The sequence below is a fragment of the Ylistrum balloti genome, unplaced genomic scaffold, assembly GCF_031769215.1.
Source record: "Ylistrum balloti isolate Yb309-2 unplaced genomic scaffold, AGI_CSIRO_Ybal_v1 Utg369690, whole genome shotgun sequence".
NCBI lineage: Eukaryota > Metazoa > Mollusca > Bivalvia > Pectinida > Pectinidae > Ylistrum > Ylistrum balloti.
Genome location: NW_026781926.1, coordinates 801062 through 826131, shown reverse-complemented (window position 1 = coordinate 826131; position 25070 = coordinate 801062). Strand labels below are relative to the sequence as shown.

General features: G+C 37.4%; 1 protein-coding gene across 1 annotated transcript; it reads left to right on the top strand.

The window, feature by feature from the left end:
* The first annotated feature begins 13464 nt into the window (after positions 1 to 13464).
* On the top strand, positions 13465 to 16652 carry LOC132565092 (uncharacterized). The gene is made up of 3 exons (XM_060229698.1): positions 13465 to 13808; positions 14000 to 15196; positions 16364 to 16652. Exons 1-3 carry the CDS (start codon positions 13465 to 13467, stop codon positions 16650 to 16652), a joined length of 1830 nt encoding a protein of 609 aa, XP_060085681.1.
* Positions 16653 to 25070: the final 8418 nt, after the last annotated feature.

Sequence of the window (25070 nt, the reverse complement as noted above, 5' to 3'; positions counted from 1 at the left end):
CAAGTGATTTTACATCCGAAGAAGAAAAGTACCGGTTTGGATGTAAATGGCAGGGTTCAATTAAGGCAGAATATAGATTTAACTTTCAATCAAAGAAATTTGTTTTTAAATTACGTATTTTTCTCCTAAGTGGGTGTGCTGTTTTTATTCAGTAATTCAGGGAAGAAGGATATTGATGATGGTGTATTGGAGGGAGAACTCGGATGAATCATGGTGATAATGATATTGTTAGATCCCAGCTGGAAAAAACTCGGCTCCCTCTTGAACCCATGTACCACTTTTTCTATAAATCATAGTTTTCTGAGTGCCTATTATAATGATTTTGCAGTTGAGGACTATACGGAAAGTAATTTACGGAGTCAGAAATAGTCTTTAAAATGAGAGGTACCGGTATGAGAATACAATTTCAATAACAGGCATCATTATCTAAAAGGCGGGTATTTTTCAGTTCAAATTAAATTGTTAAAAATAAGGCCTGTGAGAATTCAGAAAAAATGAGTTTAAAATTTCTAAATCCACTTTTCCTGAAGTAATTTTAAACATGGCATAGAGGATGAACACTTTCTTCATTAGAATATCTTTCCGAAATCAGTGAAATTACAACTGTGTATATACATTTAGAACAAAACAGTTTATGCTATACAACATCTTTAAGGGTGTCATTCTGGTGAAATTCCTTGTCAGATTTTTCTCTTTGGAAAATATGTAGAAGATATTCAGTTGTTTTCTGTTGAATATCACAAACTGTATATATATATTGCGAGTGTGTCAGAATAACACCGATTACTCTTCGGAGTCATACGCTTTGTGTCAGAAAAAGTATTTTATTCTTAATTAATTTTCAACTAGATGTGTCGAGGCAACATGTGTGTAAAGATGTTTCCAAGTTTTTAGTTTCTTTGGCCTTGTACTCGTGACTCATGTCCTGCCTGTAGATTTAATAGTTAAGAAACTGAGCTTGTTGATTGTTTTTAAATGTCTAATACAGTAAGGTAAGGCTTTCCGATACAGGTCCTACCGTTTTTAATGAATTTTCTAATTAAAATAACACAACTAAAACCAAATTACTGATCTGTATCCGTTAAAAAGTAATTGGACATATAGTTTAATATTCTAATGTTCAACCGATAGAGTTAACGAGAAGTTCTCTCTAGCCGAGCGATATATTGCGGCTGGTATTTAAACAGTGTTACATAACCTCCTTCTAGGAAAGAAACGCCCTCAAGTTTCCGGGGGCTACAGCGGTGTCTTGTTGGAATAATCCGAGTCCCTACATAGCCGCCATTGTAATTAAAGTCATATTCTATTTCAATGTCTCCGCCAGGATTGGCAGGGCGAACCCGAGACCCCTAGCTTACTAGTCTTACGCTCAACCGATCGAGTTAAAGTTCTTTCCAGTCGAAAGATATATCACGGCTTGTAATTTACCAGGGTTACATACAACAAAGTATATTGAGGAATTCGAAAACAGCAATTTAATCTATCAACAGGTATATAAATGGTGAAGATAGTTATCGCTTACATCCTATTCGTCCAGCGGATAAAGGTTTCCGAAATATATCTATATTTTTAAAAGGCATCTAAAACTTTATTTTTTCATCGTCGTTAGTGTAAAAAAATCACAAGACAACGATATTTGAGGAAAGTCTCTGATAAGGTGTTCAACTATTCACGACTGGGGTCACTAGTTCCCTGGTATAAAACTTGTCGGACCAGCCACGACTGGGGTCACTAGTTCCCTGGTATAAAAGTGTCGGACCAGTCACGACTGGGGTCAATAGTTCCCTGGTATAAAAGTGTCGGACCAGTCACGACTGGGGTCAATAGTTCCCTGGTATAAAAGTGTCGGACCAGTCACGACTGGGGTCACTAGTTCCCTGGTATAAAAGCGTCGGACCAGTCACGACTGGGGTCACTAGTTCCCTGGTATAAAAGCGTCGGACAAGTCACGACTGGGGTCACTAGTTCCCTGGTATAAAAGTGTCGGACCAGTCACGACTGGGGTCACTAGTTCCCTGGTATAAAAGTGTCGGACCAGTCACGACTGGGGTCATTAGTTCCCTGGTATAAAAGTGTCGGACCAGTAACGACTGGGGTCACTAGTTCCCTGGTATAAAAGTGTCGGACCAGTCACGACTGGGGTCACTAGTTCCCTGGTATAAAAGTGTCGGACCAGTCACGACTGGGGTCACTAGTTCCCTGGTATAAAAGCGTCGGACCAGTCACGACTGGGGTCATTAGTTCCCTGGTATAAAAGTCTCCCTGGTATAAAAAGTCACGACTGGGGTCATTAGTTCCCTGGTATAAAAGTCACGTCACGACTGGGGTCATTAGTTCCCTGGTATAAAAGTGTCGGACCAGTCACGACTGGGGTCACTAGTTCCCTGGTATAAAAGTGTCGGACCAGTCACGACTGGGGTCACTAGTTCCCTGGTATAAAAGTGTCGGACCAGTCACGACTGGGGTCACTAGTTCCCTGGTATAAAAGCGTCCTGGGGTCACTAGTTCCCTGGTATAAAAGCGTCGGACCAGTCACGACTGGGGTCACTAGTTCCCTGGTATAAAAGTGTCGGACCAGTCACGACTGGGGTCACTAGTTCCCTGGTATAAAAGTGTCGGACCAGTCACGACTGGGGTCAGTTCCCTGGTATAAAAGTGGGGTCACGACTGGGGTCACTAGTTCCCTGGTAGTTCCCTGGTACAAAAGTGTCGGACCAGTCACGACTGGGGTCACTAGTTCCCTGGTATAAAAGTGTCGGACCAGTCACGACTGGGGTCACTAGTTCCCTGGTATAAAAGTGTCGGTCACGACTGGGGTCACTAGTTCCCTGGTATAAAAGTGTCGGACCAGTCACGACTGGGGTCACTAGTTCCCTGGTATAAAAGTGTCGGACCAGTCACGACTGGGGTCACTAGTTCCCTGGTATAAAAGTGTCGGACCAGTCACGACTGGGGTCACTAGTTCCCTGGTATAAAAGTGTCGGACCAGTCACGACTGGGGTCACTAGTTCCCTGGTATAAAAGGTATAAAAGTGTCGGACCAGTCACGACTGGGGTCACTAGTTCCCTGGTATAAAAGTGTCGGACCAGTCACGACTGGGGTCACTAGTTCCCTGGTATAAAAGTGTCGGACCAGTCACGACTGGGGTCACTAGTTCCCAGGTATAAAAGTGTCAGTCATGACTGGGGTCACTAGTTCCCAGGTATAAAAGTGTCGGACCAGTCACGACTGGGGTCACTAGTTCCCTGGTATAAAAGTGTCGGACCAGTCACGATTGGGGTCACTAGTTCATTGGTATAAAAATGTCGGACCAGTCACGACTGTAGAGATGCTTCCCTGATGCACACCACACTATGATTTAACTTTGAAATTATAAACTATAAACATATTTCATAAATAAATTTCTTCCATAAAGTTGTAGTGTTAGGTTGTAATTAGCAGTATTTTTAGCATTTTTAGCATTTTTTTGAGTTGGTAACCATGGTAATCACATGTCAGAAGTAAGAGGAAATTTCTATCCAAGTATACAGGTGTACAACAGATTACCTGCCTTAATTACAGCTTTTCTCAGCTTGACTTCGCTCGTTTTATTTTCGAAGCGAAGTCTAGCGAAGAGAAGAAAAACTACGGCAGGCAGTCTAGTCTAAGCAAAACAACTGATTCCAATTCCAGTTTGTCATCTACAGGGCGTAAACAGAAAAAGTTCCACAATAACATCGTATTTTATTACATTTTAGTGAGATATTTCAATTATTTACATTTCATTTCACATTTTGTTTGGAGTTTTTTTAAGTTGTTGTTCACAAAATGCGTAAAAAAGAAGAGAACAAACGTAATAGCAAACACTAATTTTAACCACAAGTATACAGCGGTCTGAGTTCCTACGCATTTGTTTTGACATCCATTCAAATCTTTTTATAGACGCATCAAATGGGTTGGGCACATGTTCTAACAACTTTTTAATCGCTCTCCAAAACTTAAAAATTAAGGGTGTACTCCTCTGATGTTTTGGACCGGAAATAAGACATCAATCGATAGAACATTAATTCCAACATAATATCTTGAAATTTTGTCTATTTTTTCTATTTTGTCATCCATAGTTGAACTTATAAGTTATATGACGTTTTGAAGAAATTTCGTGCAAGGACTACGTTAAAAGCGTCAACAATTTAAACGTTTTCTGGTTGCTAAGGTAGTTTTCTTGAGTATAACTCTCGAAGTCATTGGGAGATTTTAACTAAATTTTGCAAGGAATGAAAATTATCTATTAAATTATCCCAGGGACGTTTAATAGTTTAATACAGATTATTATTATACGTTCCTGCTTATCCAAAATTTTCTTGTGCACTACATTCATGTAAAAACGCCATGGAAGACTGAGGTCACAAGATTTAACTCCGGCACACGAGATTCCAAGAAGGGAAATAACTCCTACGCAATCGAGATAACTCTTGGTTAAGTTACATTTGTTTGGAAATGAAGGTCAGGATAGTCTGACGTGACAGACTTCACTAGCTACCAATGATCACAAGAGACTGGATTACCTGCCTTTGTTACAACTTTTCTCCGCTAGGGTGCTCTCGTAGTAGAAAACAAAGTAATCAACTTTGTTTGCAGATTTACAAATTTCGTACGAATGAAAAATAATGATACACATTCTCGTAACCGTCACCACATTGTCAAACAGAGCTACACTATGACTGTATAAGCAGGTTGTAATTTGGTATTTTATAATTAGCTGTCATAAAAATACGATGAAGGAAAGACGGATTTTCAGTGATGTAAATGCTAGGTTAAACAATGCGACAGACACCCTCTACAACATGTACATTTCAATATATTTACCTATAATCGGTTACATAACAAAAAAGACCGTACATTGCGTCGATCGGGTGGCAGCCAGGACGATTATTGGTAAGAAACGGTATAAGAAAAACAAAGGGACAAATAAGATTGTTCATCTGTTAAGCAGTCACATGACAAGAATGTGTGTAAATTTATTGTCGGTTGATTTGTTAAGGAAGACATCCTGGCTAATTTACATAACATCGTATTGTGTTGGTGGACATGTCTGATATCCCTATCCCTATCAGCCTTTTATCGTCTCTAACACTGCCAAACATACTGGTGACTCGATATTAGATATAATTTCTTTGACAGATCAGTGATCTCACGATCTTGACGGATAGGTAACTAAATCTACTGTAAAAGGGACAAATGGCAACGAGAAACCCTTTGGTCATTTGTACAAGGATTCATTAGAGTTATCAAAATCCGCTAAAAATCATAAAGAAATATCCGACCGAATGAGTTGAAAACGCCTCGTTTCTATCTAACCCGCTTCGAGTTGTACATCCACAGATTTACTTCATGAATGGTTGTACTGGATTCTGAGTAATTTATCTGGATGCACCAGCTGGAAATAGCAGTACCGTCATCGACATTGGAAGAAAGACAACTCGTCCATAGTGTGTTTTCAAGCCGAGCCAAATAATGTGTAACACATCAAACAATCCCGATAGTCCGAATTATACTAAAAGAATTGCTACAAAATAAAACTGCAGTTATTACCTTAAAAACGAATAACTAGTTTCTAAACATTGAATGTTAGCTAGAGGGTGGCGCCCTCACAGGTATCTCTTAGTATCACAGGTATGAGATTCAATATAGTTTTGATATTCAAATACTAATTATTATAGAATAATTTGTAAAATTTTTAAACACCATCCAGGTCCTGAAAGTTTCTGTACACGTTGTGACAGTTAGCTTTGATAGGTTTTCAGATAGAAATCACAGTTGAGTAAATGTATGATTTTATAAGGACGGTCAGAGAAGGTATTCGTTCAGGTGTCATGGTGTCACATTACGCTGATTTTCGGAAAATTCAGAATATTTTCTCAATAATCGTTTGTTCTTCATTATAACAAACGTTCAACTACAATTCCGTTATATCAACAGATTGACGCACACCTAATATGTGTAAAATAATAACAATGATAATCACAAAAAACAAAAAACGAAAAAAAGGGAACCAAAGAAGAACACGTTTTTTCAAGAACTCGCTCATTTCGGAAAGACATGTGATAAAACAAATGAAGTATATAAGATATAGAGAAGATGACAATACATTTCTGTTCTGGTGCCAAAGTTTTATCAACATGTTGATTGAGACTTTTCCTGGTTTGGGTTGGATGAGTATTTCGGAAATAACTGCTGTGTACTAAACTTTTAAGCCTTGATTACAATATAGTATCTCCTGACAGGTGGCAGGATCATGTATACCAACATATATAGAATCTCCTGACAGGTGGCATATATACTAACATATATAGAATCTCCTGACAGGTGGCATGATCATGTCTACTAACATATATAGAATCTCCTGACAGGTGGCATATATACTAACATATATAGAATCTCCTGACAGGTGGCAGGATCATGTATACCAACATATATAGAATCTCCTGACAGGTGGCATATATACTAACATATATAGAATCTCCTGACAGGTGGCATGATCATGTCTACTAACATATATAGAATCTCCTGACAGGTGGCATATATACTAACATATATAGAATACCAACATATATAGAATCTCCTGACAGGTGGCAGGATCATGTATACCAACATATATAGAATCTCCTGACAGGTGGCATATATACTAACATATATAGAATCTCCTGACAGGTAGCATGATCATGTCTACTAACATATATAGAATCTCTTGACAGGTGGCATATATACTAACATATATAGAATCTCCAACATATATAGAATCTCCTGACAGGTGGCATGATCATGTATACTAACATATATAGAATCTCCTGACAGGTGGCATGATCATGCATACCAACATATATAGAATCTCCTGACAGGTGGCAGGATCACGTATACTAACATATATAGAATCTCCTGACAGGTGGCATGATCATGTATACCAACATATATAAAATCTCCTGACAGGTTGCATGTATATTAACATATATAGAATCTCCTGACAGGTGGCATGATCATGTATACCAACATATATAGAATCTCCTGACAGGTGGCATGTATACTAACATATATAGAATCTCCTGACAGATTGCATGTATATTAACATATATAGAATCTCCTGACAGGTGGCATGTATACTAACATATATAGAATCTCCTGACAGGTGGCAGATCATGTATACCAACATATATAGAATCTCCTGACAGGTGGCATGTATACTAACATATATAGAATCTCCTGACAGGTGGCAGGATCATGTATACCAACATATATAGAATCTCCTGACAGGTGGCATATATACTAACATATATAGAATCTCCTGACAGGTGACAGGTGGCATGTATACTAACATATATAGAATCTCCTGACAGGTGGCAGGATCATGTATACTAACATATATAGAATCTCCTGACAGGTGGCATGTATACTAACATATATAGAATCTCCTGACAGGTGGCATGTATACATAGAATCAGGTATATAGAATCTCCTGACAGGTGGCATTTTGATGTATAATAACTTATATAGAATCTCCTGACAGGTGGCATGTATACTAACATATATAGAATCTCCTGACAGGTGGCATGTATACCAACATATATAGAATCTCCTGACAGGTGGCAGGATCATGTATACTAACATATATAGAATCTCCTGACAGGTGGCAGGTGGCATGTATACTAACATATATAGAATCTCCTGACAGGTGGCAGGATCATGTATACCAACATATATAGAATCTCCTGACAGGTGGCATGTATACTAACATATATAGAATCTCCTGACAGGTGGCAGGTGGCATGTATACTAACATATATAGAATCTCCTGACAGGTGGCAGGATCATGTATACTAACATATATAGAATCTCCTGACAGGTGGCATATATACTAACATATATAGAATCTCCTGACAGGTGGCATGTATACTAACATATATAGAATCTCCTGACAGGTGGCAGATCATGTATAACAACATATATAGAATCTCCTGACAGGTGGCATATATACTAACATATATAGAATCTCCTGACAGGTGGCATATATACTAACATATATAGAATCTCCTGACAGGTGGCATGTATACCAACATATATAGAATCTCCTGACAGGTGGCATATATACCAACATATATAGAATCTCCTGACAGGTGGCATGTATACTAACATATATAGAATCTCCTGACAGGTGGCATATATACTAACATATATAGAATCTCCTGACAGGTGGCATGTATACCAACATATATAGAATCTCCTGACAGGTGGCAGAATCATGTATACTAACATATATAGAATCTCCTGACAGGTGGCATATATACTAACATATATAGAATCTCCTGACAGGTGGCATGTATGTATACCAACATATATAGAATCTCCTGACAGGTGGCAGGATCATGTATACTAACATATATAGAATCTCCTGACAGGTGGCAAGTGGCATGTATACTAACATATATAGAATCTCCTGACAGGTGGCAGAATCATGTATACTAACATATATAGAATCTCCTGACAGGTGGCATATATACTAACATATATAGAATCTCCTGACAGGTGGCAGGATCATGTATACTAACATATATAGAATCTCCTGACAGGTGGCATATATACTAACATATATAGAATCTCCTGACAGGTGGCATGTATACCAATATATATAGAATCTATATAGAATCTCCTGACAGGTGGCAGGATACATATATACTATATATAGAATCTCCTGACAGGTGGCATATATACTAACATATATAGAATCTCCTGACAGGTGGCATGTATACCAACATATATAGAATCTCCTGACAGGTGGCAGGATCATGTATACCAACATATATAGAATCTCCTGACAGGTGGCAGAATCATGTATACTAACATATATAGAATCTCCTGACAGGTGGCATATATACTAACATATATAGAATCTCCTGACAGGTGGCATGTATACCAACATATATAGAATCTCCTGACAGGTGGCAGGATCATGTATACCAACATATATAGAATCTCCTGACAGGTGGCAAGTATACTAACATATATAGAATCTCCTGACAGGTGGCATGTATACCAACATATATAGAATCTCCTGACAGGTGGCAGGATCATGTATACTAACATATATAGAATCTCCTGACAGGTGGCATGTATACTAACATATATAGAATCTCCTGACAGGTGGCATGTATACTAACATATATAGAATCTCCTGACAGGTGGCATGTATACTAACATATATAGAATCTCCTGACAGGTGGCAGGATCATGTATACTAACATATATAGAATCTCCTGACAGGTGGCATATATACTAACATATATAGAATCTCCTGACAGGTGGCATGTATACCAACATATATAGAATCTCCTGACAGGTGGCATATATACTAACATATATAGAATCTCCTGACAGGTGGCATGTATACCAACATATATAGAATCTCCTGACAGGTGGCATGTATACCAACATATATAGAATCTCCTGACAGGTGGCAGGATCATGTATACTAACATATATAGAATCTCCTGACAGGTGGCATGTATACTAACATATATAGAATCTCCTGACAGGTGGCATGTATACTAACATATATTGAATCTCCTGACAGGTGGTAGGATCATGTATACCAACATAAAAGTCGTCACTAGATCAAGTACACGCCTTTAACAACAATCGCTGTGATCAGACAGTATATATAGCACATCTACTTTCTGTTTGAGAACTTTGAGTCAGTACATTTAAGAGTGTACCAACTGAAGAAACACGGCCAGGCAAAGTAATTGTAAAATAGAAAGGTCATTCTGTTTCCAAGTAAACTCTGTCAGTTAACATTTAAGAAGGTAGCACAAATAGATTCCTCCGGATCCCGTATTTACCAACATTTGACCAATAGTCCAGATGTATTCTGCTACAAGCCACCCCAAAACCGATGTTTATTGCAATTCTTACGAAAACAAGTTATGTATAGGGAACGAGACATAGATGTTCAACTCTGAGCACCAGCGGCCTTTAAATGCTGAGCAAAGCTTGTCGGAAAGTGATTGTCAAACATAATACAAGTACAGAAGAAGACGGACGTTTATATGCTGTTTTCCTATTATATTTGGCCAGCAGTTCAGATACCATACAGGGAAGGGAACACTATCAACACTAGGTTCGTTATTAGAGACAATGCTTTTAAAACAGTCACTGAATTGTTAACGACAAAAATATTATTGTACAAGCGTTTTCATAACAAGAAAATGTATAGGCTGAGTGAATGAACTTTTCAATAAGTTAATAATTGTATCTTACAGCTGCTTCGTCCTTCGTAAGGAAAGCCATGCTGCAGAGTTGGAAGGCATGACGACTATATTGCATTTTGTTCGGTAACGGTAAAAAAATGTTGATTTTGTAATTTTATTGTCAGGGTTACATGATTTGGATGAAAATAGTGGAAATCGGTTTTTTTCCTACCGACAGCACTGCTGGTTATTGAGGTTTAATAATGAATTACAAAAATACTCATCGACGTGGTATTATTTGATAAGTCACGTTAAAACCGCCATCATCCGCTTCATCCTATCCTTGTGTTTCTCAGGAAGCCGAGACCGGTCTATATTGACGCGGTTGTGTCCCCGGACAAGACACTTTACCCTGATTGGTCTGGACGGCATGTGACGTGCCTCCCGTATGCTTTACAGTGAGGTAGCCACCAGCTAGTACAAGGAAACCAAAAAGACACTGACTGTTGACGGAGTGACAAGTAAACATACTGTGAATACTAACCATCCTTTTTGTATCGAGGGTTACCACTTCCGCAATAGCAACTTCCGGGTGTAATACAGTATTTGTGTGGCCCGGTAGTGGTAAACCCTATCAAATATTGTGGTACAGATGTCGATGTCTCCTGGTCGCTGCACTGGCAGTAGCACCAACTAAATGAAGCACTGTATTCATGTGTCACTTTTAAGATAAACTTTAAATCATAGTTTATGTGTAAATTATGTCAGTCACGTGTTTCCCGACCCCGTCATAGTTACATCACTGATCTGTCAAAACCATGATTTCAGGATTATCTTATAACACACGTAGTTTGATTATAAAAGCAATAATACCTACATATCTTTGTAGTAAAGAACTTTTGTGTGATCGTGAGGCATTATATTAGCGAAACAAAACAAACATTTGTCTTCATTAGCACTTAAGGATTTCCATATCGGTTTTTTAATCAACGTGTAAATTAAATAGATTGTTCTTTAATATGTGTGAATTCTATAAAATAAACCCAAATCAGTCCATGTTGAATATTCTTAACAAGTTCATTTTTTTTAGATATAGTAAAAAGCAATAGCACTATCACTTTAAAACAGACTTCCGCTTCGCTGTACGATGTGAATGATAGCTAAAGGGAAGTAACTCTTATATCACATATTGCTTAAAAAAATCCAACACTATAGCGCGTGGACAACTTGATTAAGCTCATTTTCTTCTACCTGTGCATTTGGATCAACACAGAGCCCTTCACAATTTTAGGTCTCTAATAGAACACTCCAAAATGAACATTAATACGTAGTCATTAGTATTGTATCCGGGTCAACGTTTGACCTACCTTTATCGGAAACTGCAAACTGAAATGGAAGACATTCTTTTTCTTTTGTTACGTATGATATTTCCATCAAATATTACAAATCCGGCGTTATCGGGGTATTCCGGAAATTAGAGGGTCGCATGTAATTAAGTTTAATCTGAAGTGTCTCTTACCTTACTTCGATCAGATGCCGACTGCTGCTGTCACGTGACATAACGATAGAGAGGACGGACACTTAAAAACAAGATCACTCACTTTGATATAACAACCATCACAGCAAAGTCTTCATGATCATACAGATTTGGAAATAATTCTTCATGCAATAATAAATTTCAACCAGTGTTAGTGTAATGTACATGTGTACATAGTTGTAGTATCACGAGGGAATAACAGAGCTGTCATAACAAAAAAGACTAACCTCGCTACTGTCTTCTAAAGGAACAATATTACATAAGGACTAACCTGATTTTTAGATTAGCTACTGTCATACAAAGGAATATACTAGCTACTGTTACACAAAGGAATATACTAGCTACTGTTACACAAAGGAATATACTAGCTACTGTTACACAAAGGAATATACTAGCTACTGTTACACAAAGGAATATACTAGCTACTGTTACACAAAGAAAGAAGCCAGTTATTCTCACATAAAGGAATATACTAGCTACTGTTACACAAAGGAATATACTAGCTACTGTTACACAAAGGAATATACTAGCTACTGTTACACAAAGAAAGAAGCCAGTTATTCTCACATAAAGGAATATACTAGCTACTGTTACACAAAGGAATATACTAGCTACTGTTACATAAAGAAAGAAGCCAGTTATTCTCACATAAAGGAATATACTAGCTACTGTTCCACAAAGGAATATACTAGCTACTGTTACACAAAGGAATATACTAGCTACTGTTACACAAAGGAATATACTAGCTACTGTTACACAAAGAAAGAAGCTAGTTATTCTCATATAAAGGAATATACTAGCTACTGTCACATAAAGTAATATACTAGCTACTGTCACATAAATGAATAGACAAGCCAATATCATATAAAATAGACTTGATACAATGACAAAGGAATACTCTAGTTACTGTCACATAAAAAATAGAGTAACTTCATATACAAAAAGGAATAATCTAGCTGTTGTCACAAAAAAGGAATAGACAAGCTACTATAACACAAAAGATAAGACTATCTGCTGTCGCTTAAAGGATTATACTATATACAGCTACACAAGGAAATAGACCAGCTACTGTCTTATAAAGGAATAGTTTAGCTACTGTCACATAGAGAAAAACAGTAGCTATCGACAAATAAGGGTTTATACAAGCTAAAATCACATAAAGGAATAATTTTGCTACTCTCACATAACTTTATAGACTAGATAGAGCAACATAAAGTAATAGACAAGCTACTGTCTCACATGTAAATAATCTAGCTACTGTCACATAAAGGAATAGACTAGCTATATAGAGGAACAGACAAGATACATTTGCAAAAAGGAAGAAAAATGTATCAGTTTTAACAAGCAACATAAAGAGATACAGTGTCTTTACAATCACTAGAGTCAACGCAAATCAGTTCAATTTGTCAGTGTACTTAGTAGTTCCTGTCATATATCATTTATATATTTACTTACTTCTAATACACAATGTATATTCTGAAGTAACACCTGACTTCTTCCTTCTAGAAAAAGAAAGTAACGCGTTGTTCAATTCATTCAGCAGGTGGTGGTAACTTAAAATTGTTTTCTCGTGCAGGGCACACTGTATCAGACAACACGTGGGAAACACACGTAGGCATACACCTAGTATATACTCTACTATGTTTGACTGGAAATGGTGTACAGTAGACATGACTATATGGTGGACATAGGTTATGCTTTTATTATTGATGAAAAAACAAAATGTTGATGAAGATATCATAAGTCGAAATGTTTATAAACCAGCATCGTTTTTAACAACTTTTATACCTGTACCAACCAATCCCTTCCACCCGCGGGAATCCCCCACCACCCTAAGAAAATCCCCTGCCATCCACCGAGAATCCCCCTCCACCCACCGAGAATCACCTTCATCCACCGAGAATCTCCTCCACCCACCGAGAATCTCCTCCACCCACCGAGAATCTCCTTCATCCACCGAGAATCTCCTCCACCCACCGAGAATCACCTTCATCCACCGAGAATCTCCTCCACCCACCGAGAATCTCCTTCATCCACCGAGAATCTCCTCCACGCACCGAGAATCTCCTTCATCCACCGAGAATCTCCTCCACCCACCGAGAATCTCCTTCATCCACCGAGAATCTCCTCCACCCATTGAGAATCCCCTCCACCCACTGAGAATCCCCACTCCACCCATCGGAAATCCCCCTCCACTCAAGGAGAATCCCCTTTCATCCACCGAGAATCCCCCTCTACCCACAGAGAATTCCCCTTCCACCCACTGAGAATCCCCACTCCACCCATCGGAAATCCCCCTCCACTCAAGGAGAATCCCCTTTCATCCACCGAGAATCCCCCTCCACCCACTGAGAATTCCCCTCCACCCACCGAGAATCTCCCATCCACGCACCGAGAATTCCCCTCCACCCACCGAGAATCTCCCATACACCAATCGAGAATTCCCCCTCCACCCACCGAGAATTCCCCTCCACCCACCGATAATTCCCCTCCACCCACCGAGAATTCCCCTCCACCCACCGAGAATTCCCCTCCACCCACCGAGAATCTCCCATCCACCCACCGAGAATTCCCCCTCCACCCACCGAGAATTCCCCTCCACCCACCGAGAATTCCCCTCCACCCACCGAGAATCTCCCATCTACCCACCGAGAATTGCCACTCCACCCATCGAGAATTCCCCCTCCACCCACCGAGAATTCCCCTCCACTCACCGAGAATCTGCCGTCTACCCACCGAGAATTCCCCCTCCACCCACCGAAAATTCCCCTCCACCCACCGAAAATTCCCCTCCACCCACCGAGAATCTCCCATCCACTCACCGAGAATTCCCCTCAACCCACCGAGAATTCCCTCTCCACCCACCGAGAATTCCCCTCCACCAACCGAGAATTCCCCTCCACCCACCGAGGATCTCCCATCCACCCACCGAGAATTCCCCCTCCGCCCACCGAGAATTCCCCTCCACCCACCGAGAATTCCCCCTCCACCCACCGAAAATTCCCCTCCACCCACCGAGAATTCCTCCTCCACCCACCGAGAATTCCCCTCCACCCACCGAAAATTCCCCTCCACCCACCGAGAATCTCCCATCCACCCACTGAGAATTCCCCCTCCACCCACCGAGAATTCCCCTTCACCCTACGAGTTACCCCTCCACCCACCGAGAATCTCCCATCTACCCACCGAGAATTCCCCCTTCACCCATCGAGAATTCCCCCTCCATCCACCGAGAATTCCCCTTCACCCACCGAGAATTCCCTTCCACCCATCGAGAATTCCCCTCAACCCACTGAGAATTTCCCTCCACCCACCGAGAATTCCCCCTCCACCCATCGAGAATTCCCATCCACCCACCGAGAATTCCCCTCCACTCAACAAGAATTTCTTTGAATCCTGTAATAAATCAAATAAATTAAGAACTTCAGACGTCGTATTAGTGTATCCTCGGACGCGTCGGTTATCATCACAATCTAGAGAAGATTAATTAAGTTTCCTATTTGAATTGTTATGGACAGATCGAGCTACTGGTACATGAATAGAACTAGAGGATTTTGTTCTCAGAATGTCGGCGCTATGAAAACATGATATGAAAAAATGCTTCATTTTTTACAACCAAACAGAACCCAAGTAAAAATGATAATGAAGTATTCGATTATGATTAAGAAATGTATGGTATATTTTTTTAAAAATCCAATACACATGTATTTCAATTAAAATATCATATACGTATATTAAAATAAAAATAAAAATATCAATTTTGCAATTAAATGTTATGTGTGAATTAAAATGAACTTAAAGAATTCATAAGCAATGCAAACATTTTATTGACTGAAATTCAATGTCAAAGGAAAGTTTGATACAGTGATACGCAGGCTAGGGGAGGTAACTACTGCATTCTTAACTTTTATACAAAATAACGCAGTTACCTCCCTGTACACGTAAACGGCACCAGTGTTCTGGCTCGACAAAGCTTTTGAGCAGAATTTTACGAAAGTTACAATAATCATCAATTATTTATTAACTATCAATATTTTTTTTCTGAAAAGCGATATATAGAAAGATTAATGAGAATGAAGGGTAAAACAGGATATAGTTTTCAGGTTATCTATAGGCAAGTTTTGTGTACCTGATGTATCTAATGAATACATAAACAAACAGTTACAAAAATAGCAAACTAAACTCCGGTCTTTCTCACAGACGAAACAGAGTGGGACCCTAAAGTAAGCGGCGTTCTCTTGGGGAATCGTTACTTAGGCAGAACTATATTTACTCAAAGTAGTTGGCTTTCCTGCACCCATGAAGACAGACTACAAAGTCATTCACTAACGACAAGTTTGTCTAAATACATCAAGACATTTGTCCGACATGGTACAAAAATCATTGGGGCCTACTAGAATATGTCCTCGACGTTACATTTGGCACCAGTCATAAGATCAGTGAACTCTGGTATTGTCTGCGGAAAAGACGAAAGTGACGAAAACAGTCTTCTTACTGCTTTAGAATTATATGACATAATTGACTTGACGGACCACAAGAACAGCTACAGCGTCAACATGGACCCCAAAGTAAAAGAGACACTGTCAAATACAATTCTTTATTATCAAGTTCTACATTTATCCCATTGACTGGTGACTTCAACAACGTGGCTGACGACTTCAACAACGTGGCAGACGACGTCAACGTGACAGACGACGTCAACAACGTGGCAGACAACGTCAACGTGACAGACGACGTCAATAACGTGACAGACGACTTCAACAACGTGACAGACGACGTCAACAACGTGGCAGACGACTTCAACAACGTGACAGACGACTTCAACAACGTGACAGACGACTTCAACAACGTGGCAGATGACATCATCAACCTAACACATAAGACTATTAGCAGATAATTATGCTTTCAGTAACTAAATTAATGCCGGAAAAGTAGAATTAAAACGAACAAATGAAATTCTGTGTCGACGCCGATGTAAATAATTTATTTGATGTAAGTACAAACGAAATATTTGTTTCGACAAGTTCTTGATAAGTTGTGTCATACTCTGATACTTCATTCAATGCAGGCAACCGCCAAAAGATTCAAAACACAAGCGTGGCAGTTGACATTGCCTCCAAACAGTTCTTACAAAACTTAAAGCGTAATTTTTACAACCTACTTTAATATCAGTTAATTTATTGGGACAGACGACGATTTTCCCATCATTACTGAATGTGTTCTTAGTTTGAATTTGTAAAATATCTAGAAAATACCGTTTGTTTATGTTAAATTGTTAATTTCAATGTTCACCAACATTATATCTTAGAGCAGAAAGACATGTCGGGTAGAAAACACTTTTACCAATCACTTATATGTGATAGGAAAGGCTTTAGCTCGTCCCTGTCTCTAAAAACTTAAATTTATTCTGTGGAAATAAACGTAGCTTGACAAGACAAACGAAGTAGTGAAGAGTCTGTAGTTTAATGTAGGCTCAGATTGAAATACTTCGCGGTATAGGGTAAAGGGGAGTATTAATTCATTCCTACGGTACACACATACAGTTATACACAGGCACTATATTCCACACGTGCGCTATAGTCTGCTGTGTTACTGCATAGGAAAGTGCACTTTAGATTTGTGATCGATACAAGTTGTGTACGAGTTTCTCCTCTTCTAGAGTTGTCTTTCTTCCATCATTCCTTCCGCGGTGGAGATGAATTTCCTGAACAACATTTATGTGCCTCGTGATATATGAAACTTCTACAAGTTATTGAAGAAATGAGAATTTTTCTTATTCAATTACTGAATATTATCTTAATGACATATTTATATGTCGCACTTTAATACTATTAACACTATTTTCACTCTCATTTATCTTGCGTATATTTAACAAAAAATATCAAAATATGTTAATAGTTGCTAGCAAATGTGTACGAAAAACAGCTAGGATTTTAAAGGGTTGTTCATAATATCACGATTTCCCAAGAAAGATGTCGGCAGCTGGCATACAGTTTCCTGATATACAGGTTGTTGACGTACACCATTTTGTATTTATGGTTGCCATGGGGATATAATTATGAATAATTATTTTTCTTTATGCGATAAGAAGATCTTCCATATCATTCCTGGTTGTTCCGTTGTCGTGTACCTTATTTGAGAACGTGACATATTATGTATTTGAATTGATCAAGATTCACATAGCAAGTGTCATCAATGAATGTATATTATATAAGTGTGTGTATGTAGCTATAACACGAGAAGTTAGATCATGGTAAAACCGAAAGCTCTATATAATCTTTTTTCTTTCTGTCATGCGACTTTGGGTGTTTTTTATATATACAAATGTATACATATATAACCTAAGGTCAGACGCACTTGATTTTCTGAAGTCAATGAGTACAAGGGAAATGTTTTTAACATACGAGTTCAAACATTCCTGACCTATCTCCAAATTACGTAATAGCCTTAAATCAGCATAGTCAGGAAGTCGACTATTGATAAGCAGGATAATTTTATTTGGTAGTATAATATATTATTGGGAACACGTCTGACTATTGCGAAGACTTTATAGCAGTGTTTATAGATTGTAAGAATAGAAGAAAAAAAATGGTTGTATCATTTTTTTCTTCTTGTTGTTTTTAAAAATAATTATGTTCTCTCGTAATTAAAACCAATGACGTCAACAAACCATGATACGGTATAGTCATTACAGAAGTGTAAATAATACATTACTGACGAAGTAGGAACTCATTAGTATGTTTTACAGATAATTATATACCTTACATCTATTCAAAGTAACGATACAGATAGACCGAAATAGCACGTGTTTCCCGAGAACATTGATCCTACAACAATCTGTTAATTGTGGGGAAATTCCAGTATGGACTGTACCAAGAGATGTTTTCGCAGCGTTATTGTGAAACAGCACACAATAGTAGAAAACCATGGTAACCAGAATAACAACACACTACATCTAATTAATTACAATTTATTGTAATGTGTATTCCGTCACGTTTTTGTACTTATTCAGCAAACTGGTATCACTTAAGGATGTCTGGATGCTTGGCTGGCAGTAGGACGTAATTCAATATAAAATGAATTCCAACGTAACATCTTACACTTTCGTGTTTTAACATGCTTCTTGTCTATATATAGTTGTACTTTAAGCTGGAATTGGAGACTTTATATGATATGTTAAAGAAATATCGCTCGTTGCCTATGTTTTTGGCGGTATAGTTCGGTTACTAGCGTCAACAATTTTAACGTTTTCTGGTTGCTAAGGTACTTTTCTTGAGTATAACTATAAAAGTCTGTGGTAAATTTCAACTTTTACATAAATTATCACAAATTTTAAAGTCGTAAATTCCGAACATGTGGACATATTTCCCTGATTTTAGGATCAGAAAACTAACAGTTTAAGTTTGTCCCTTAATCTTCGTAAAGCTGCCAAAGCAACTACCTTTTCTTTAATCATGAAAAGTATCTTCAAAAATTTCTGCAATCATGAAGTCTTAAAAAGTTTATACTAGAAAATGATCAAATAAATTATTTAAGTCCTTTTGTAAAATGTTCATTTTTTGTTTGTTATGCAGTTTGAAGTTTTTTAAATCAAATTTAGTATTTTTCTCATTATTTCCCCCTTATATCCACGTAGCATACTATTATCTTTTAATGAAAGAAGAACATTTTTTCCCTCCGAAATATCACAGAAAACCTGTTATTCAGGAAAAATTAACAAAGACGTGAAAATTAATGACTTCCTGTAACACATGTACACATGTTTGGACTCGTTTAACGGAAGAAGTAGAGTAACACATTTTAAAATCCTCTCCTCAGATCTAACCTTACAAACAATAATCACACCAACAAAAATTCAATACTTACTTTTTTAAACACTTCTCAGAGGAGTTCACCCCTAACTGGTGTAGGTGACGTTTTAATAGATTTCAATGACTGTAACCAATGTCTTTGTGCACCCCTCCCCCATTTTCTAAGAGAATAAATAAACTTTATTTAAGATAGGAAATATCAATGTGATTTGTTAAGATTTTTTCCCGAATATTTGTGCATTTTGTATTTAAAAAACCCAAATACCTCATACGACATCGAAAGTCAATTAAGCGACACATTATTACGCTGATTAAATTAACACCAGGATTAACGTCGTTTTTAACAATAAATTACATTTTTGGAAAAGACTTAATAAAAGAATAACAATATTACTTTCCTAGATATATTAGAAGTGTTAAAATGTTATTTCCCCTTACAATAATGATTTATTATTAATCTTTTACCACACGAATATGCCACTTAAACCATAAAATATTCCGATTCAAAATTTGAAAATAAAATATCAATAAATTTGCACCAACATTTGTTTGCTTTAAATGCCTTTCGATAGAAATGATTAAGACTGAAATCCCCGTGCGGCATTTGTCATCCAATATATCATGTTTATTGTTAAAAATAAAAACTGCTAATACATTATATCTATATTGAAATAATTCCCATCTCCTCTTTGTACACCCAGGGCTATTTTCACGAGCTTTCAACGATATTGAAAAAGGATGTCTTACATGAAAAATTCGAGGAAGTTGAGTCATATGGCAATAAATGGGATGACTCGGATTTTGATACTTCTTGTGAAATATTACTTTCATCAAAGTCGAATTCAAATAAATTAAAGTCTGTTTCATTTCTGTCTGTAATTAGCAAATTAGGTGTGTGTCGTCACACATTTTAGTAAAGTTTCGTGACGTCACGAATTCTACCAGGGTGCCAAGTGGTCACATGGTGTACATAGTAACATGACATTACATTTTCATAACCAATAATTTATATACCTCTATTTTGGAGTAGGCGGCGAAAGACAACTTTAACATTCACTGAGACAGATACAGACCGCAAAATCTGCAACAAATAAATGTTTTCGTGAAATTAAATGAAACGGAAATAATAACATAGAAAGATCTTAATTATTCCGAAACATATGGACTTGTAGAAAATGTAAATGATTAGGAGTATCTCGTTAAAAAACAGAATTAAAGCGTGATATCATACCAGAGGACACTGGCCCTTAACGGTCACATAACAATCGAAGAATCGACGGATAGACCACAGAATTTGCTGATAGTTGTCGAACAAATCTGATGAATTCAAATTTTTTAACATTCTTAGAAAGGATCCAGAAACTCATTAATGGTAGGTTTTGTTAATGAAAACAGTTGCTTATCATGTTACAAAATGGTTACTGTGGTTACCATGTTGAAGTTCTGATCAGGCTAAAAACAAATAACAACATATTACCTGTTTTTTTCCTTAACAAATTAAACTCCACTTCAGTGGTGTGAATGAAACATGTGAAGTAGTTCAGAATATCTATTATAGGTAATTTTGTTAGATTTTGGACCAAACCAAAAATAGGGTTTGATCAGGACAATCTCAGGAACATGCACGTTTGATATCACTGTCACTCCCTAGTACTGTTTTAGACCAATTTTTGTTGAAATCCACCCAGAAATGAAGAAGAAATACCGTTTTTTGGCAAAACATTGCCTAATGTCCCCTTTTGGCAAGGCCCCTAAGTCCCTAGGGGTCAAAGAAATATTATGAATTTAAGAATCATTACCCAACTGCAATGCTGTTTCAGACCAAATTTGGTTGAAGTCCATTCAAGCCTCAAGGAAGAGTAACGTTTGAAGCAAACTATTGACTAACTTCCCCATTTGGGGCCCGCCACTAAATCCCTAGAGGTCAAATCAACTTTCTGAATTTAAGAATTAATTGTCCATCCCTAATGGTGTTTCAGACAAAATTTGAAAGAAATCCATTCAAGCATTCTGGAGGAGTGGAGTAGCGTTTTGAAGAAAAGTATTGCCTGACTTCCATTTTTGAGCCCCATCTCCAGGTCCCTAGGGGTCAAATAAACTTTCTGAATTCAAGAAATGATTCCCTGCCCCTAATGATGACCAAATGTTGTAGAAATCCACCGAAGCGTTAAGCAGGAGTTGTGTTTTAGAGGAAAGTTTACGGACGAATGATGGCCCTCGAGGCATGATGACATACGACGCATGACAGCAATCGGTCATCTTGACCCCTAGAAAGTAAAATGTTCTGCAACATGTAGAATTAAAGCGAGATCTCAACAAGCGTTCGGAACATTTTGCTCCGAATATACTACCTTTCATCAAAGATGACTACATGGGAATCGCTCGAGGTGTTCCGACTGATTAAAACAGTAAATTGTTTTAGAACATGTAGAATTAGAGCGAGATAAAAAAAAACATCAAGTATTTATAGATTCCCTACATGTAGAACAGTAACTTCACAAACTGATACAGTAGGGTATTCATTCTTCCGGTTATAAGCTTACAAGCTTACTACAAACCATCACCTACAGAATCAACATGTTAAGTAAAATAAATAATAAAAAAAATGAAATTCGTAATGTGAGTAGAAGTTAGCCAAACTTATTACACGTATATCTGTGCATCTTATGTGTCTTATTTATTAAATATCAGTAATAATCAGATAATCCATGTCTATTTAAAACATATATATGTATCACAGAAAAGCAAGTGAAGACCGCCACTTTCCCCCATATATATTACCTTATTTCTTTGCACCCAATCTCCCTATTGTACCAATTTTCCATAAAAAATCCTTTATCTAATATGTATATATTTATGTCATCTTGTGTAAATATTCAGGTGTTGTCTATTATTTTGGGGGGAGAGATTGGTATAAGGTGGAAACCTTGTGACAGAACCCCGCTGTATTTATTTGATACCATCAATATATGTTTAAATCAAATAGGAAAGTAAACAAGGAATGCCATTAATTTCATAACTGTTCCTTAAAACATTACATGTCATAACTAATTTTGAAACCAAGCGGGAACACATTCCGGCCACTAGTGTCAGAAATCTTGGAAAGACTGTTTTTGTAGAATGATGTACATGAAAACACCTTCAGAAATGTCATTAACAAGTCCGAATTATTCTGACGTTCTATCGACTATATATTTTGGTCTGGAGTCGAGGAACGCCCAATGATTCCAGACCGATAAAGTCGTTGGAATGTCAGACTTATTCGGACTAGACATCAATGTGTGTAACACCATCCAAAACGAGGCGGAGGTTTCCTTAGCCTATGGTAGCTGTGCTATTTCTGTATTATAACGTTTATTGTACTAAATGACATTATCTACGGTTTGTAAATTTCATTTAGTGGTTATTCATTTTTCTTTCATTTCTTTTCATTGGTTACTTCATGTACCTCTACCCTGTCCCTCCTTCCAATTTTCATTTGTATCTGAATGTGTTACTAAATATACCACCAATTATATTTGTTCCTCTCACACCTGACTACACGTTCCATCAATTATTTCTGTTCCTCTCACACCTGACTACATGTTCCATCAATTAGTTCTGTTCCTCTCACACCTGACTATACGTTCCATCAATTAGTTCTGTTCCTTTCACACCTGGCTACACGTTCCACCAATTATTTCTGTTCCTTTCACACCTGGCTACACGTTCCACCAATTATTTCTGTTCCTCTCACACCTGACTACACGTTCCACCAATTATTTCGGTTCCTCTCACACCTGACTACACGTTCCATCAATTAGTTCTGTTTCTCTCACACCTGACTACACGTTCCAGCAATTATTTCTGTTCCTCTCACACCTGACTACACGTTCCACCCTGAGAGATATATAATTATGGGATATCAAGTTGGATGTGTTTGGTGTTTATTTGTAAATAGCTTCTCCTGTTGTTAACCTTTCCAGAACAACTGGTCTTACTATTGTACTTTTTCGAGGAAATATTTCTTCTGTTGACATTTTGCCCTCGTTTCATCGACTCTGAGTTTGAATAAAGATTTTGATGACATGTCAGAATTGTTTTGTCTTGTTTGGTTTCATTGACAACTTTGACGATATGGTGATTTCATTGATTGCTATACTGTTGTGTTTTAATGAAATTTCCCATGATATTTTGATGTCACTTATTATTTCACATGATATCCTCGCACGATATATCGATGTAATTCAATTCACACGATATATCGATGTAATTCAATTCACACGGTATATCGATGTAATTCAATTCACACGATATATCGATGTAATTCAATTCACACAATATATCGATGTAATTTAATTCTAACGATATGCCGATGTAATTAATATCGTATAGTATGTCATTATAATTCATATCAATATAATTTACCTTGATAAATTTTTTTCAAGTAAACGTTCGTATTATCATGTTATTTCTCCTATATTTTTAACGATGTATCAATATCACTGATTTTTATTGTCTTGGTATATTTTTGCCAGAGGTAGTTACATTATTATTCTTCAGTGATATTTTTCACGGTTTACCATGATAACAATTATTTTATTGATGTGTTGTAAGATTGTTTCTTCCGTTCATTGTCGATATCACTGGCTTTTTGTTGTAACATCTATTGTACCCACCTTCCGTGATATCCTTTTCTCTCTTATCTGTTATTGTTACTGTTATTTCTGACGTAACGCTGTCCGTATCAAAACTTATCATTATTAATTATCTCTCTTTTGTCGGATAGATGCCTTTTTAAATTATCATTATTCATCTTGATTGATATTTTTCTTCAGTTTTACGAATGCAAAAAAATACGTCATTGAAATTGTTATAGAAATCTGACTAAAATAAATGTTTGATCAAACATCTAGTGCCTTATTTACATTCGTTGTTTTTTAATAAATATTAAATACTTTGATGATAAACCGATTATTTCATCATGTTCACGCCTTTAGTGTGGAGTATTTTATATTAATGTGTTGACAAAGTGTATTTTATTTTTGTACGGTGACGGGGCATTGTTTACATGTTTACTGATTTAATCAGTTGATGACTAGAATAATCATCTGTAATATTATGTTTATGTAAAAATTTAACTTAGTAAGCTTACTCACCACACATCCAATGTATATACACAGAAAAAGCTAATACCAACATGTCAAAGGATCCTAATCCAAACTCAAATTCGCTGAAACAAAGGCAAAACCCCATAACACTGAGACCCCTGCAAAGGTACGAAGAGGTAAAGACCAGGTGTTCCAGAAAGGCAACCATCTTTTGCTTCATCGACAACACCCACATATAAATTTTAGTAAATCCAATTAAGTGAAGTCACGTCATCAAATGAGGTAAACAACAAAAGAATCAAAAGGCATACTAACATCCAACACCATATCGCACAACGGAATAGAACATTTCCGAACTGGATCATTGTGACGTCCATGCACCCTCATGTTCGGCAACCTGCTTTTCTCGAAATC